General features: G+C 36.5%; 1 protein-coding gene across 1 annotated transcript in view; it reads left to right on the top strand.

The window, feature by feature from the left end:
• Nucleotides 1-15,377, top strand: part of PIBF1 (progesterone immunomodulatory binding factor 1) — a 129,728-nt gene that overhangs the window by 8,286 nt on the left and 106,065 nt on the right. Inside the window, exons 4-6 of the mRNA XM_068425352.1 lie at nt 1,942-2,061; nt 12,212-12,345; nt 14,391-14,499. Of these exons, the coding sequence (XP_068281453.1) occupies nt 1,942-2,061; nt 12,212-12,345; nt 14,391-14,499 (363 nt within the window). The remainder of the gene's footprint in view (nt 1-1,941; nt 2,062-12,211; nt 12,346-14,390; nt 14,500-15,377) is intronic.

Below are 15,377 nucleotides of genomic sequence, written 5' to 3'. Positions count from 1 at the left end.
TCATTTCTCAGACCAAAAAGATAATTTATAGTTTTAACTATAGCATCTGATGGTTGAATTTGTCATTTGGAATTTTCAGAACGTAAACAAGAATTTATCACACCTTATTTTGGTTTTTATTGAATTGTAGTTTTAAAAACCAGTCTTATCCTTAATTTTGTTCACTTTATGTGTAAACTTAGTCATAGTGAATTGAGAATCCCTTGTTACCATCTTAAAAAAAATTAAGGTAACAGCTGTACTTCAGGAAAGCTTGCTTTTTTTTTTTTTTTTTCCCCAATACAAATGAACTCAAAATAGAACATATGCTATAAATTTAAGCTTATGTTTGGTTTGCATCTAAAGGTAAGGATGAAAAGTGGAGCTCTCTTGTTGAGTACAATGGGGGATTGGACTAGATGATCTTTCGAGGTCCCTTCCAATCCCTAACATTCTGTGAAATTCAAACAACTGCAACTTTCAAAATGTACAGTATTTGGAAAAACTTGAAAACAAAACAAAACAAAAAACAACAAGAAAAACCCCACCACTTTCTAGAAAATTTCACTTTTGTGCCTTACTACTAATTTTTCAGTCATGTTGCACACTTGCTTTATTGTATAAAGCAAACTGAATGTGTGTTGACATCGCAAATTTCCGTGGCTTCTGTGTTTTTTAGAATTGTATGCTGTCAATTTTATGGAATATACCTGGAACTTTTCTTTGTCTTCTGCTGTTGACAGGTAGAAGAACAGAGACCTGTCTTCCTTCTGCATCAAAGTGTAGTACAGCTTGCTCTTGAATACTTACTTTATCTGTGCTTTCTTTCTTGTATTTCTTCTTTAATCATATATCAAACAAAGCGTTAATGATGGGGGGTATGGAATAGCTTTTGCATTAAAGAAGTGCTTAATTATCTATTCTTTTCTTTTCATCCCCAAAAATAAACATTTTAAGGTATCAAGTTAATCTGGGAGCAATAACCTTTGTGTACGTGTGTGTGGGTGTATATCAAAAAAAGTTCTTTCTTTTTTGTTTTGTCCCTTTTTGCTTTTTACTACTGACTTTGTGGTTTTACTGCTGTGTTTTCTAGTATTTTTTATTGTTCAGTAGAAATGATCTAGAAAAGTTTTATGGATCTGAGACTTACTTGTCTGAGACTGTCTATGACTGGAGTAGGGGAAGAGAGAGGAGTATGTGTTACAGATTTTTTTTAAATTTTTTTTTAATCCTTTTACAAGGCTTTAAAATTTAGTTAGTGTTAATTTAGCAGAGTAGAGTCTTTCAGAGGCTTAGTTGCATGATGCAGCTGAACCCATATAGCAACATGCTACTGCTGAAAGTATGTGTGTGGGGGGCGTGTCACAGTTCTTTCTGGTTATGTGCTGTTCCCGCTTCCTGTGCTTGCTCCTGCATTTTCTTGGTGCAGATTCAGCACACTGAACTGGCAGAAGACAAAACTAATCTCTCTCCACTTCTACACACCTCATAAAAATTTATATTGGCCTGGGGGAAGTTAGCCAGTTAAGTTTGTTTATTGCTAAATATGCTTTTTTTTTTTAACACTGCTAATCAAATAGGCTGTGGAGTTGGCACAAGTAAGAGGGTGGGACCATGTGGTCCCTTGGCATCTGTATTTTTTTTAATTGGGCAGACTGACTAGGAGCTGCCTTAGTTGAAGAGAAATATATATCTTTACTTTTATTGCTGTTTTTTTATTTAGTGCCAAACACAAACTGATTATTTCTTAGCTGCTGCTGTCAAAGGCTAAAGAAAGACACTGTCCTTGCTTTAACATTTACCCCCCACACCCACCAGGCCCTGACCATGTTCCTGGTATGTGCTAGAAGTTATTTAGTGAATTATTGCCATAAAATGTTGAGCTGATTTGGTTTTGGGATTGTAGTTTTGCAATTGCAATTTTACTAGTCTCAATTTTGAATATGTATCTTGTTCTTCTAGATCCGATTCTATGAAGTAGTCCATGCCTTAAGAAAAGAGCTAAGTGATTTACAGATGAAAAAGGAGAGCCTAACAGAAAAACTAAGTGGATACAAATCCCAGCTGAAGTGTCTGACAGAGGTCAGTGCACCTTAATTATATCAATTGAGAAACTGTGTAAATATATATATGCATAGCACGAAAAACTCATTGTCCAAATCATTATTCATCTATAAGATATAAAAGCTCTTTTGCTATATAAAAATTACTGGGGGGAGGAGGAGGTGGTGGGGAGAGAGGGAGAGGGGAAACACGCTATATACATCCTGGCATAACAGCTAATTTTATGTTAAGGCTACCCTGCAAGGTATGCTTATAGGACTGTTCAGGGTAGATTCTTAGCAGCTGTGTTGTGCTTTCTGAGGGCAAGGTTCAAGGCGAGGAAGCTGAGACAGGACATCCATCCAGCAGTAGTTGAAGACACAATGATGATTCAGTGTATAGTTTTCAAGATGGTGATGTCTTGGTAGTAATTTGCTTCACCTTTTGTTTTAATGATATAAAAATGCATTTTTTTAAGAATTCTTTGAAGTTGCATTTTCTCTGTTATGCTTTTCAACTTTTTATATTCTAATTTTCCCATTTATTTCTCTACTAAAGGAAAAGATAATTTTATTTCAGGTAAGCTATAAATGTCAGAAGTAGAGAAACAAATTACTGAAATAATTTAATTTTTATTTTCAAAGAGTAAAAGAGTTGAAACAGTATAAGGAAAATGTTTTAAGATATTTATGGTATTCTTAGCATGTATACAGCTAGTATTATTTGTATTTTAGCTTAGTTCTGTATAAATCTGGAGTTGTGATAAGACAGTTTCAGCTACCCAGATTATATTTATCCAAGTCATGGCTAGCAGGGACTTAAATGCCACTGTCATTTTACTACTTCTGAAATTATTCTTTAGTTACCACCTTTTTTTTCCACTCAAAATTAACTTACACTTAATTGTGTGTAAAGAGATATTAATTATACAGTATTATCTTGTGAAATTCATATTATTTTCATTTCTATTTTTGATAGAATTAGAATGAGTAGTCAATAAAATTTGTGCATTTATGTGCTTCAGCATTATTTTGTCATCTCTGGTCATAATTGAGATTAAATGAATCCTGTTAACTTTGATTTACATGAGCATTTTTCTTCATTGTACATTTAATGTGCTCTGATTTAATAAAATTCTACAGGAGGATTTCAACCTTCTGAGATTTGACTGACATCCGTGTTAATTTTTGCTGCAGCAATTTAATGGTATAGTTGATAACAATGATTAAAGTTGTGCTGGAAACAATTTTCTTGATACATTGACTTTTAATATAGAAACTTTTAGTTGCCACATGGTGGCAGTATCCACCTTTCCAACTGATTTATTTTTCAAAGTTTGAAGTTTACTGAGCTTTTCTTTTGATGCTGATGAGAAAGCACTAGAATGTTGCCTGTGTTGAATTTAGGTGGTTCTTTGAATGCTTATATGCTATTTGCATAATCATGCTTGAAATGAGAGACAGTAAGTGAGAATGAATACCTCTTTTTTAAAAAAAAAAATTAGGGAAGAGATCCAAATGTTGAAATGTCACAAGAAAAAAAGGTTACAGTTGTTAATAAAAATTATTCCTTAGGATTCTCAAGTTTCAGATAAGATCACTTACTACAGTTCTTCCATGTGTACAAAAAAACTCCAAACTCAAGTCTTCACCCTATGTTATGCATAGAGATGACGTGTTTTGGATATTTAATGAAATGTGACCTGATATGAGGTATTTTAAGTATGGAGAGACTTAAGAGTCTCTGTATTTTGCTTCTGGCAAGTTCAGATTTGACCTAGTGACTTGATGAGTGTCACTGTAACAGGGTACCTCAGGCTGTTCAGATAATAAGGTAAAAGTAGCATCATCAATATGTGAGGGTGCGTTAGAATCTCTAATGTACTTACATGCTTAAGCATCTCTTGCAGTTTACAAAGAAGTGACTGCAAGGTGTACTGTTGGGGTAACTTATTTAGAGCTCCTTTGATAAGGTCAAGCTTTATTGCAAGGAAATTTATCAGTAGGAAATAATGCACAGTTTCAGAGTCTTTCTTAAGCTCTTATACTCTTCTTTTACTGTTTTTGTGGTATTTTATCATTCTTTATTTCCAGCTACATGAAACATAGTTGCTGAAGTTTCTTGCCTGTTATTTAATCCTTCCTCTGGTTCCCCATCCAATATTCCTTAAGTTTTAAGTTTTCTCCAACAGTTGCAATATTTCTGTTCTCCACATAGTTTATCAGCAGTGTCTGTTCTGGGTTTAAAACTTCTTTAGGAAACTACTAATACAGACTTTTGAAATACAGTCATCACTGAAGTTGACACAATAATTTTTTTTTTATCTCTGTGAGAATAAACCCCTTCCTACAATAACCATTCCTTTTTTTTTCTACTATTGCAAATATTTAAGGCTCTTCCTAATGAGTTTCAACATATTTTTTTTTTCCTCTTTGTGGAACATGGAAAGGAACTAAAATATATGCTTAGGCCAGATCTTTCTATTAACTACTAATGGCTTGGGGGAGGAGAATTTTTCTGGCTTTTCTGGTTGTTCGTGGCTGACAGACTCGGTTTGAGTAAGTTTTATACATGTAGGTATTCACCCAGAAATAAAGTAATGAGAAATATGAGAGAATTAGGTATAGACTCATAGGAAAGTCTTATCTAGCCAACAAAGAATTGAAGAAGTTTAAAGGAAAATCCAAACTTGTCCAATGTGTTAAGCCAACTCTTAGGAGAATTTAAATGTGAAATGAATTCATCAAATAAGGCAACCATTGCCTAACATCAGCTATGTTATTTTGTGACAGGATGGCTGTAGTCCTTTAATTTGGTCAGAGGAAATGAGCTCTAATTTTACTGTTCTTATTTTGGAGTGTGAATGTAAGACACTTAGATTATTTTGTTTTCTCTGCTTGTGAGCCTTTGTATACTGTTTTGTGGGAAAGCAAAGCAGCACAGTTCTATTCTCTGAACGCTATTACGATAAGCTGATATGGCTGAGTATTGGTTACATAAAATCAGGTCTTCAGACCCACTAAATCTTCTTTTGTTACATGCTGCCATATTTTTTTTTTGTTGCGGGGGGAGGGGAGAAAAACCCTCACCAAACAAAACTCAAACAAAACTCGTTGGCACAACAGGTCTAGCCTGGCACAGAAGCGAGTGCAGTGGCCTGGTATTGTGGCCTCTCAGCCAACTGAGTTTATAAGCACCCAGCTGGGAAGCTTGGTTTTGTAAAAAAATGAATTGTCATTGTAGCCTTGTAGAAACTGATTTTCTAAGACTTGACAAATCTACGTGTTCTTTATTTCTAGGCAATTTATTAATTCATATGTATCAAAAAAACTTTTATTTCTATCTTCGGAACATAAAAGACATCTTGCAAATGTTTGTCTCCTGTATTTATACTCTAGGTTTATGAAAATGTATTTTGTTCAGAAAGGCCAGAAGGTCCTAAGTGCGTATCAGCCTCTGTTAGTGCTCATTTAATTCTCAGTGTCTGGAGGAGTAAGACTGCTAAAACTCTACAACTTTGTAACAAAGTTCTCTTGTTGATTATCTGTTCCTGCTCTGAGTTAGCACTTAATCAAAGCCTGCTGAATCTGTAACACAGACCTAGTAGGGTGGGGAGCTGCTTCTGACAACTGGTAGCAAATAACAGTGTGTGAAGGCTGATTTCTAGCACTGGAACGTAATCTGGTAAACACAACTAGTGTCAAAAGATCTTTGTCACCACTTTCTGTTTTTAATGTTGTCAGTATAAGTGGTTCTGCAGTACCACCAAGTTGATGGCTCTCTCTACACAGTTGTTGCATCTGTGATTTAGACGAGTGCAGTTCCTCTGATTCTAGGTATAAAAGCAACAGACTAGGGGGAGGCGGTGGAACTGGTAAAAGCGATGATCTTGTATTTCAGTGCTGACTGATCTGTTACTTCATGTATAGTACAGACTCGTTTCAGCCCTTCTTTTACAGAGCACAAACAAAGTTGACGCCACCACCTTTGGAGGTACAGATAGAGAAGAAAGTGCAGCTATACTGTTGTATTACCAGGAGCTTCCCAGAAACAAAACCAGCTTCTGATGTGTGTGTTCCCATGCTGAACATCAGTGTACTATTTTCAGAGTTGTTTGCTTCCAAGGTGCTTAGAACCTTCCCTCAAACAGATGTAATTTACTACTCGCATGTCTCTCTGAAGGCTGGGAGAAAGTCTGAGAAGGAAATTCTCTTTTATTTGTAACTCTAGAAGATTAAGTATTGCTTTCTTCTTCTGGCTGTGAGTTTCTTGGGAATGTTTTCCTGGAATTTGGTCTTGATACAGTTTTATCAGAGCTTCCTTTCTTTAGTTATTTTTTCCTGTAAAGTTGCCTTCAGGACTTGCAATCAAATTTATAGGATGACAGTTATCTAAAAGCTATGGTTAGCCTAAAGACAAAGCTGGATGTATGTAGGACAAAGATCTCTTCTAAGACCTCATCTCTGAATCGAGATTAGTAACTGTCAGGTTTTGCTAGACATACCTAACAATTTTCTCTGTGATAATGTTTCCCAGCTGGAGGAAAAACGTTTCTATAGTCTTCAAAGAATTAACTAAGCTATTGCGCTCAAAGGCACGTCAGTTGGCACTAGATGTATCTGAACGTTGTAAAATTGAGGCTGCTGTTCCTACTGCAGAAGGACTGTGTTCCCTAGGACTTCTTCTGAAGTTAGAACATCTGTAATTACAGACTGCACTCTAGAACCCTTCCTCAGCCCCCTAACACCAGTTCTTTCAAGCAGTACTTTGATTACTTGGTCTTCACGTCTCTCTCTAGAAAGGACAGATGAGGCGTCAGTCTTAGGTGAGGTATGTGCTCTCTTTCCTTCATTATTGTTAATATTTATGTTGTTCAGGAAAAAAAAGCTGCAAAGAAAAATATTCGACCAATAACTGTTAGCTTGGGGCAGCAGTTTAACATTTCTAAGACTCAAGAAAACTTATGCATCTGTGAAAGTTCCCTTTTCTATCCAATGTCTTTCTACCTCTTTTGATATATAGCTATGGCTTGGGTAGACTGCTAGTTGTTGTTCAGAAGGACTAAATGGCTTAGTTCTAGTCTCTAATGCAATGATCTCAAGGTTCCTTTTCACCTGAGAATATTTCACTGAAGAGTCTTGTCAGCTCAGATCCAGAGAGAAAGAGCTTTTTATTCCCCCCAATTTCTTTTGCAATAGAGGCACTTATGCCAAAGTTCTTATCTTGCAGAGCTTCCCTATTTTGGAAGTAACTCAACATTTTTGTTAATAATTTTTAGTGGCGGATAGTGCCCCATATACAGTATTTGACGGATTACCAATTTCATATCAACATACTAGAAGAGATATCTTATTCATCCAGTTATGTGTAACTTCTTCCTGACATTTGGGCAGTTGTAGTCAAATAAATAATATATTGACCAATAATTTTTGAATGCATACTATGTAAACAGATTGAAGCAAAGTGTCGTCTTTACTAACTAGCAGCACCTCATCCAAATAACTTGAGGGAACAGTTTTTTACATCACAATATTATAGTAGCTTTACATTCGCCTATGGCTTTTAGGTACCTTAGGATACAAACAGAAAGTGCTGGCTTGTGTAAGTGATCCTTCAAAGATGAAGTTCTTTTAAATAAGTTTTTAAAAGCAGGATCACTTTCTTCCACAGGCTTATCTGTAGGCAGTGTGAAGAAGTCATGCTACTTCTGTTTGATTGGCTGATTAATATTTTCCCTGCATTTCTGTTATCTTCTTATCGCCAAAGGCTTTTCGAAAGATCACCTAATCCCTGCCATGTATTATGTGTCACTAACTTTGTTCAAAAAGTATGCCACCCAGTTTTTGTACTTGAAATTTAGATAGGTGTTCATTTCAGTGACTACTATAAGCTGCTCTTGAGTCAGATGGAGGATAACAGTGAAGCTTAATATCATAAAACTGGGGTCTGTCATTAGATCTTTAGTTTCTCTACCAGTTTCGGTTTTAAATGGTGCAGATCAGGCAAGTTCAGAATCTTCTTGCTTGAAACATCCATCTGTCAGTGGTGTTTGTAAACCAAATAGAAGCGCTTCTTGGTAGGGACTGCGTCACTTGCTCTCTGCAAACCATCTGTACTGGTTAATACTGGGTCTCTTGGACAGCTCTGTTAGCAGTTTCTTTAGGGAATGTTTGCCTACTCATCTCGCACAGGACAGGTTATTTTGTTTTAACCACATCATCTGTCTGAGTTGCTACTCTCTGCAGTAGCAAAAATTAGTAAGAAGCTGAAGAAAAGCTATGCACTGTTGGCAGGATCATCGCAATCTCATTCCATGTGAGGAAGTACTGTTTGCCCTTTAATTTTTTTAAGGTTTGTGGACTTACTTAAGTTATTTTTATTTATTGGTGTTATTTCCAGGACCTCATTCATGTCCTTAAAAGTGCTCTGTATCTTGATCCTTTTAAAAGCCCCCTTTTTGCTTCAGCAGAACAAAGCTGTTCATCAAGACTTCCAAGCTATCTCTTGAAGATAAATTGAAAGATAAAGCTGTTCCATTGCAGGGATTTTAAAATCAGTTCAGGGTATATGGGCATTGTTATAAACTAAATTAACTTCATCACATGCAAAGCAAGACTTATTCTTCCTAAGCACAGACAGCTTGATTGTATGTATTTAAGATGTATTGCTATATAAGTCCACAAGCTTGTCTATCTGCTACCTGGAGATATGCATACTATATAGAGGTTTTTGTATGTTAGCCTATAGACTGTTTGTTAGCTTGCCTTGTCACATTTTTTCCTGTGATTAAAATACAACTTTGACATGTAAAAGATTAGGTAGCTAGAAAAGAGTGACCTATGTAGTAGAATTAGTATTTCTTCAAGAATTATAGTAAATCTTTAAAAACAAAACAGCCCCCCCCCCCTTTTCTTCAATTATCTGTTTAACAGTTTGAATCTTTAGGTACGTCTTAGTATCACTTTTCAAAAGCAGAGTTTAACTTCCCTCCTCTTCTGTGGAATTATTGTATTGTTATGTGACATTAACATGACATTAACAACTGATTTGTTAAATAAAATTCAAAACCTAATTTAGGTCTCAGGTATTAGAAGGAACTAATTTTGTAGGTATTTAACTGTTCTGCTAATTGGTGCTTTAGAACTGTTTATGACAAATTTGTTCAGAGGTTAACCAATTTAATTTTATACTTTTGGTAGTTGTCTTCTAGCTGCTAAATGTGTAATAGTGTAGGAGCTTCAGTAGCCCATCTGTGAAGAGCGTATGAATTCCAGCATGGTATTAGCAGCAGAATCGCACAGGATATCCACAGAGGAATTGTGTCCAAACTTAATCTTTCAATTTGCACTTAACTTTTAAGTGTTCTTACCACCATTTCCTATTGCAAGATGAGTCATGTTTGCACTGTATAACAGGGTACTTGCACCTGTATGTTACTTACTTGAAACTCTAGCTAACTTATAGACAACACCTTTAAAAACATCTGACAGAGGCTTTACCATTATGATAATGCCATCTTTATAAATGATGTCATGTTAATTGGTTTAAGAAGAAAGTGTTTCATAGTGTTAATTTGTTTAATGTATATCCATTAATTAGGGTAACCATAAAAACAAGCCATATATACTGGTATGTTAGGATGAACAAGAATTGTGTCTTTAGGTGGCGTGTTCTTAATGGCGCACCATCCAAAATCCTCGTGAAAACTTTCTCAGTGTTGTGATTATGTGATTGTGATCTATTGTGATTTTAGTGCAAGTGAAAATTACTAAATTTGTGAAATAGAAAAGAAAAATTTCTTACTTATCAAGAGAATAGTTACAGTATGTTTAGTAGCTCAGGGAGTTTTTCTGTAGTGTCTTACAAGCGTTTAGGTGTTTTTTTTCAAGAAGGCATTCTATCAGTCTTTCATTTTATGCTGCCTGTGAATTTGGTCAGAGTGTTCTTTGTGTCTTTCCATCCCAACCCTAGAGTATTATCCTTGTGTTCATTCTTCTTAGGAAGCTGTATTTAGGAGTCATCCACTCCTTCTATGCTGTTGTTCCAAACTTTTCTTGTCTATTAAAAACTAGACACAATTACTGTCCTCTCTTACAACTTTATAAAACATAGCTTTCAATTTGTTTTGCAAAGTTATGTACCTATACAATGTCCCTCATTGCAAAATAAATTTAATTTGCAGTGGCTAAATGGTTAGTTCAGTAATCGTATCTTAAGGCAGTAACTTGGTTTTGTATTCACTTTCAATGAATGATAGGGGCCAACTGTGTGAGGTTCAACAAGGCTAAATGTTGGGTCCTGCACTTAAGGCACAACAACCCCATGCACTGCTACAGGCTTGGGGAAGAGTGGCTGAAAAGCTGACTGGTGGAAAAGGACCTGGGGGTGTTGATCGATGGCTGGCTGAATATGAGCCAACAGTGTGCCCAGGTGGCCAAGATGGCCACCACTATCCTGGCTTCCATCAGAAATAGTGCGGCCAGCAGGACTAGGGAAGTAATTGTCCCTCTGTACTCGGCACTGGTGAGGCCACACCTCGAATACTGTGTTCAGTTTTGGGCCCCTCACTACAAGAAAGACATTGAGGTGCTGGAGCGAGTCCAAAGGGCAACAAAGCTGGTGAAGGATCTGGAGAACAAGTCTTATGAGGAGCAGCTGAGGGAACTGGGGTTGTTTAGTCTGGAGAAAAGGAGGCTGAAGGGAGACCTTATTGCTCTCTACGACTACCTGAAAGGAGGTTGTAGCCAGGTGGGTGTTAGTCTCTTTTCCCAGGTAACAAGTGATAGGATGAGAGGAAACGGCATCAAGTTGTGCCAGGGAGGGTTCAGATTAGATATTAGGAAAAATTTCTTCACTAAAAGGGTTATCAAGCATTGGAACAGACGTGCCCAGGGAAGTGGTGGAGTCACCGTCCCTGGAGGTATTTAAAAGACGAGTAGATGTGGTGCTTAATGATATGGTTTAGTGGTGGACTTGGTAGTGTTAGGTTAATGGTTGGACTCAATGATTTTAAAGGTCCTTTCCAACCAAAATGATTCTATGATTCTATATTGTAATGTCCATTTGATATAACTAGATGGAGTTATTATTTATCAAGCATCCATTATCAAGCATGCAATGTATCAACCATAGCAGAAAAACACAGAACTCAGCAGTGTTCTGAGAAACAGAATGTGGAAAAAATCTAGATGCCCAGGGGGTATTCTCAAATTTTTAACAAGCAACTCCTTTTTTTTGCTGTCCATCAGTTTTCCCTAGTATAGGTGTATAAGCATTATTTTTTTGTTGTTTTTGTGAAGAAATTACTAAGTAGTACAGCATTTAGGATGAACAAGTAAGGTAAGCTTTGTGAAAATAACTACCTACTTTGTAGAAAAATCTCAGAAATGGAGTCTAGTTTGTGGATTAAGGTACAAAAGTCTGCTGTTCCCATGAGGGGTGGGAGGGAAGAGTATGATGTTTAGGAAATCTGTTTATCTTCAAAAGGAATAACAAGTGTTTTTAAAGACAAATGCTTCCTGTCTGTTCTCTTGCTTTGGTCCCTTTTTTCTAGTTTCCATAGTAGTCTCTCCAAGTATATGAGGAAAAAGAAGGGAAAATGGAAATTAGCACTGATAGACCAGTAAATAAGCAACTTTTTTTTTCTTTTTTTTTTTTCCGCCTCCCTTCCGTCTTCCTACACCAAGGCTTTGGATAATATGCTTTAGCAAACATAAGTTACCAGATACAATTTGGGAGTAAGTGATTGAAATTTTTCATATAATGACAGAGGTTTCCAAACTTCCTGAATGATCAATCCTCATTATTTTTTTTCAAATGGACCACCAAGTATCTTCACATGGAAACTTGTTTGAAAATGTTGTAAAGGTGGTGTGACTTTTGTGCTCCTCCTATAGGTTTGTAGACCACTGGCTGTATATATGAGGGTTACTGGTCTTTGAAGTTGTGCTAATGGACAAATGCATTAGAAAAAATAGGTACATTAATCAACTATTTAGAATAAGGTAAACATAATTTGAGTATCACTATAGCTGATACTTTGTGATGTATGCTAGATTTCCAAATACTGAAACAAATGAAAACACTACCACTTGAATATTCGTAAGAGGTCTTCACAAAACTTAATCGATTATTGCTTTAAGTAAATATCAGTGTAACTTTGATCATTTCAGAATGTCTTACCTTCTAGAGCTATGAAGACGAGAGGAGGAATCGGTCAGAGCTTGAGGTTAGATGCCAGCGTTTAACACTGGAACTGGCTGATACCAAGCAGATGATTCAGCAAGGTGATTACAGACAAGAGAACTATGATAAAGTAAAATGGTAGGTATCTCTATAGTTCAAGTGTTCTACTAACGTACAAATGTTCATAAATAAACTTCAACCTTGATTGCCTAGGGTTTCTCATTTGATTTTTGGCTTATGTATGCCACAGATACTTTTCCTTACCTCAATCCATTACTGGTTCAATTATCTCCTGTAGTATGTTACAGTTGTAAGATGAACAACATTTTGAAATCTGATACATCAATTTATCTTCCTAAAAGTTTATATTTAGGGATTTACTGTGTTTTCAGAAGAGTCTACCAGCTTCATTGCAACTAAAGAAATGGGAGCTGCTGATGCCAAGCGTCTTAGAACAAGTACTCTTTTATTTCCTAGTTTAAAAGCAATAATCTAACAAAAGGCCCTGTGCTCTACTGTGTGGTGCCTACACAGTGAATTTAGAGGGTAGGACCTTGGGAATTGATATTTAACAACTTAAGATAACCTTGTAACATTAAATTTGAAAGGGCTGTTATGAGAACTCTTTGTCAGAGAATCTTAGGATTACCTTAGTGAATTGGTTTAACCACAGGAAGTTCCTGTGTCTCTTTTCACTTTTAAAATACAGATTTTAGAGTTTTAGCCTATGCTTTGAATACCCATCTCGTAAACAGCAATTGCAAAATAATGGAAATGGACTTCTTATAAATACACTCATAGGCATATACTTCACAGTCCAGCTCCCAAATGGCTTTTTCAATGTGCTTGCAAGTACAAAAAAACTGGCCTTTGGCACATTTGTTGGGGAATGGATTAAAAAATTAATATTATGAATGGAAAGCACCCTGTCAGCTCCTTAGTTGTTCATACTGAATAAACTCAGGCATGGTTACTGACACAAATAACTTTGCTACGAAGCCATTTGAAGGCGGTCTGTCTTCTGAATAACTGTTCACAGCTATATGTACTAAAAAAATTTGGAATCTACCTGGAAGCTTGTTGCAAATAGGATGGATTGATGCTATGGTTTGCTTCCCATGTGCAACTGCATATTAATAAGTGGATTGTAATAACTTTCATGTGAATGGCCCCAGTGTTTAACAGTGTACATTTAAAATAGTCTCGAGTTGAAAAAGGTATGAATGAACGTGCCAAAACTATATTTGAGAGAGTAGGTTGTATTCATCTGGGTAGGCACAGACAAAAGGGAGGGGAGAGCACTGTTGGCATGACTGCATGAGGATATTTCGGAGCATTGCAGGACTTAATCACTTCCAGGCTCGTTTCTGCCTTTAAAAATGCTATGTCAAATCTTCTAGTTCTGGTGTACTACAAGTTATCTCAGTTTTAAAGCTATGCTATGCTTAATATAAAACTGGTTAGCTTTTTTCCAAACTGCAAGCTCATAGTGGCTCATTCATTTCACTGTTCTAACAGGGTCAGATAGAGTGGAGACATAGAGCTGCTTCTTTGTGCATATGGAAAGCACTCTTATTCAGGACACTAACATAATTTTTGCAGCTGTGTCATGTATATTTTAAACATGAGAAGAGTAGTACAACCCCCTCTGGTATCAAGGGACTGTATACAAGGGAGAGTAGCAACTGAGAACAAGTATACATTACTTTCTGTTTGATTAGGAAGATGGGAATGAAGTTGCTTTAGTTTTTCATCCAAGTTCAATGTCTGCAAAAGATTCAAGAAAATGTCATGGGAAATAGCATCAAAAGCTTGATAAAGCTAAAAGGATGGACAAGGGTACTTACAGTTCATTGCTAAGAGGAGAAATGTATAGCCCAAAGTTACACTGAAGAAGAATAATCTGAGGAGGATTAAATAATTTAGGATAGGAATTCAGGATTATTGTATTGTAATTTAGGATTATTTTTTAAATACTCAGAAACGAAGAAATTTCTTTCATCTAATAAGATACTATTGCAGGTGTTAATAACCAGAAAAGGTAAGATTGTCACTAATTGCCTTATGAGTGACTGTGAAAGAAGTCAGTGTCATGAACTGAAAGAAGGCTGAGAAATTACAAATGTGCAGGAATCTTGTTCATTACACTTTATGCATGTAATAGTTTCACTTTATTTTAACAGTGAACGTGATGTATTTGAACATGAATTGTCAGAACTCAGAAGAAAATATGAAATATTAGAGGTGTTACACAAAGTACAAGCTAAAGAAGGAAATGACTTATCAAAAGAGGTAAACAAAGTTCTTAATCTCAGTAATTGTCTATTTCTTCACCTCAGGAATTTCATTCTTTGTCTAATCAAGGCTGTCAGGATCATCCATAGAATCATGGAATAATTTAGGTTAGCATAGTCCTCAGGAGACCAGCTGGACCAACCCTCCCATGCAGTGCAGAGCCAACTTAGGTCAGGTTGCTTAGGGCTTTGTCAAGTTTTGAATATCTCCAAGGGTGGAGATTCCACGGCCTGTGGAATCTGTTCCAGTGTTTGTCCACCTTCTTTGTGAAAAAGTTTTTGTAAAATCTAATCAGAGTTGTTGCAGCTTTTTTCTGTTGCCTCTTGTTCTGTCACTATGCACTTCCAAGAGTCTGGCTCTTTCTACCCATTCCAATGGGATAATAAGAGTTTCTCCATCCAGATTTCTCTTCTGAAGGCTGAAAGAAAACCCCCATTTCTCTCAACCCCTTGTACATGATGTGCTACAGTCCATGGCCATCTTGGTAGAGCTCTTCTGGTCTTTCTCCAGTATGTTAATGTATGTCTTTATGGGGAACTCAGAATGGGACATGGCACACCAATTACAGTCTCACAAGTACTGAACACAGGATAAGAATAATTTTCTTCAACCTATTGTCTGCATTGTTGCTAATACAGCCTGGTAAGCACTTGGCCTTCTTTGCTGTCAGGGCACTCTTCTGGCTCATGTTTAGTTTGTTCAATGATATTTGCTATCCAATCCATATTTTGCCAGTTTTCCTGTAGAGATGTTATGGGAGTGGGCTGAAAGCCATGCAAAAGACCAAGTAAATGACATGGACAGCTGATCCCCCATCCATAGAGCCAACTTACTTGTCAAGTTTGCTAGGCACAGTTTGGCTTTGGTAAATCCAT

Source organism: Nyctibius grandis, chromosome 2, assembly GCF_013368605.1.
Source record: "Nyctibius grandis isolate bNycGra1 chromosome 2, bNycGra1.pri, whole genome shotgun sequence".
NCBI classification, from domain to species: Eukaryota; Metazoa; Chordata; class Aves; order Nyctibiiformes; family Nyctibiidae; genus Nyctibius; species Nyctibius grandis.
The sequence above is the reverse complement of the archived record's forward strand: the minus strand, read 5'-3'. Positions and strand labels throughout refer to the sequence as shown.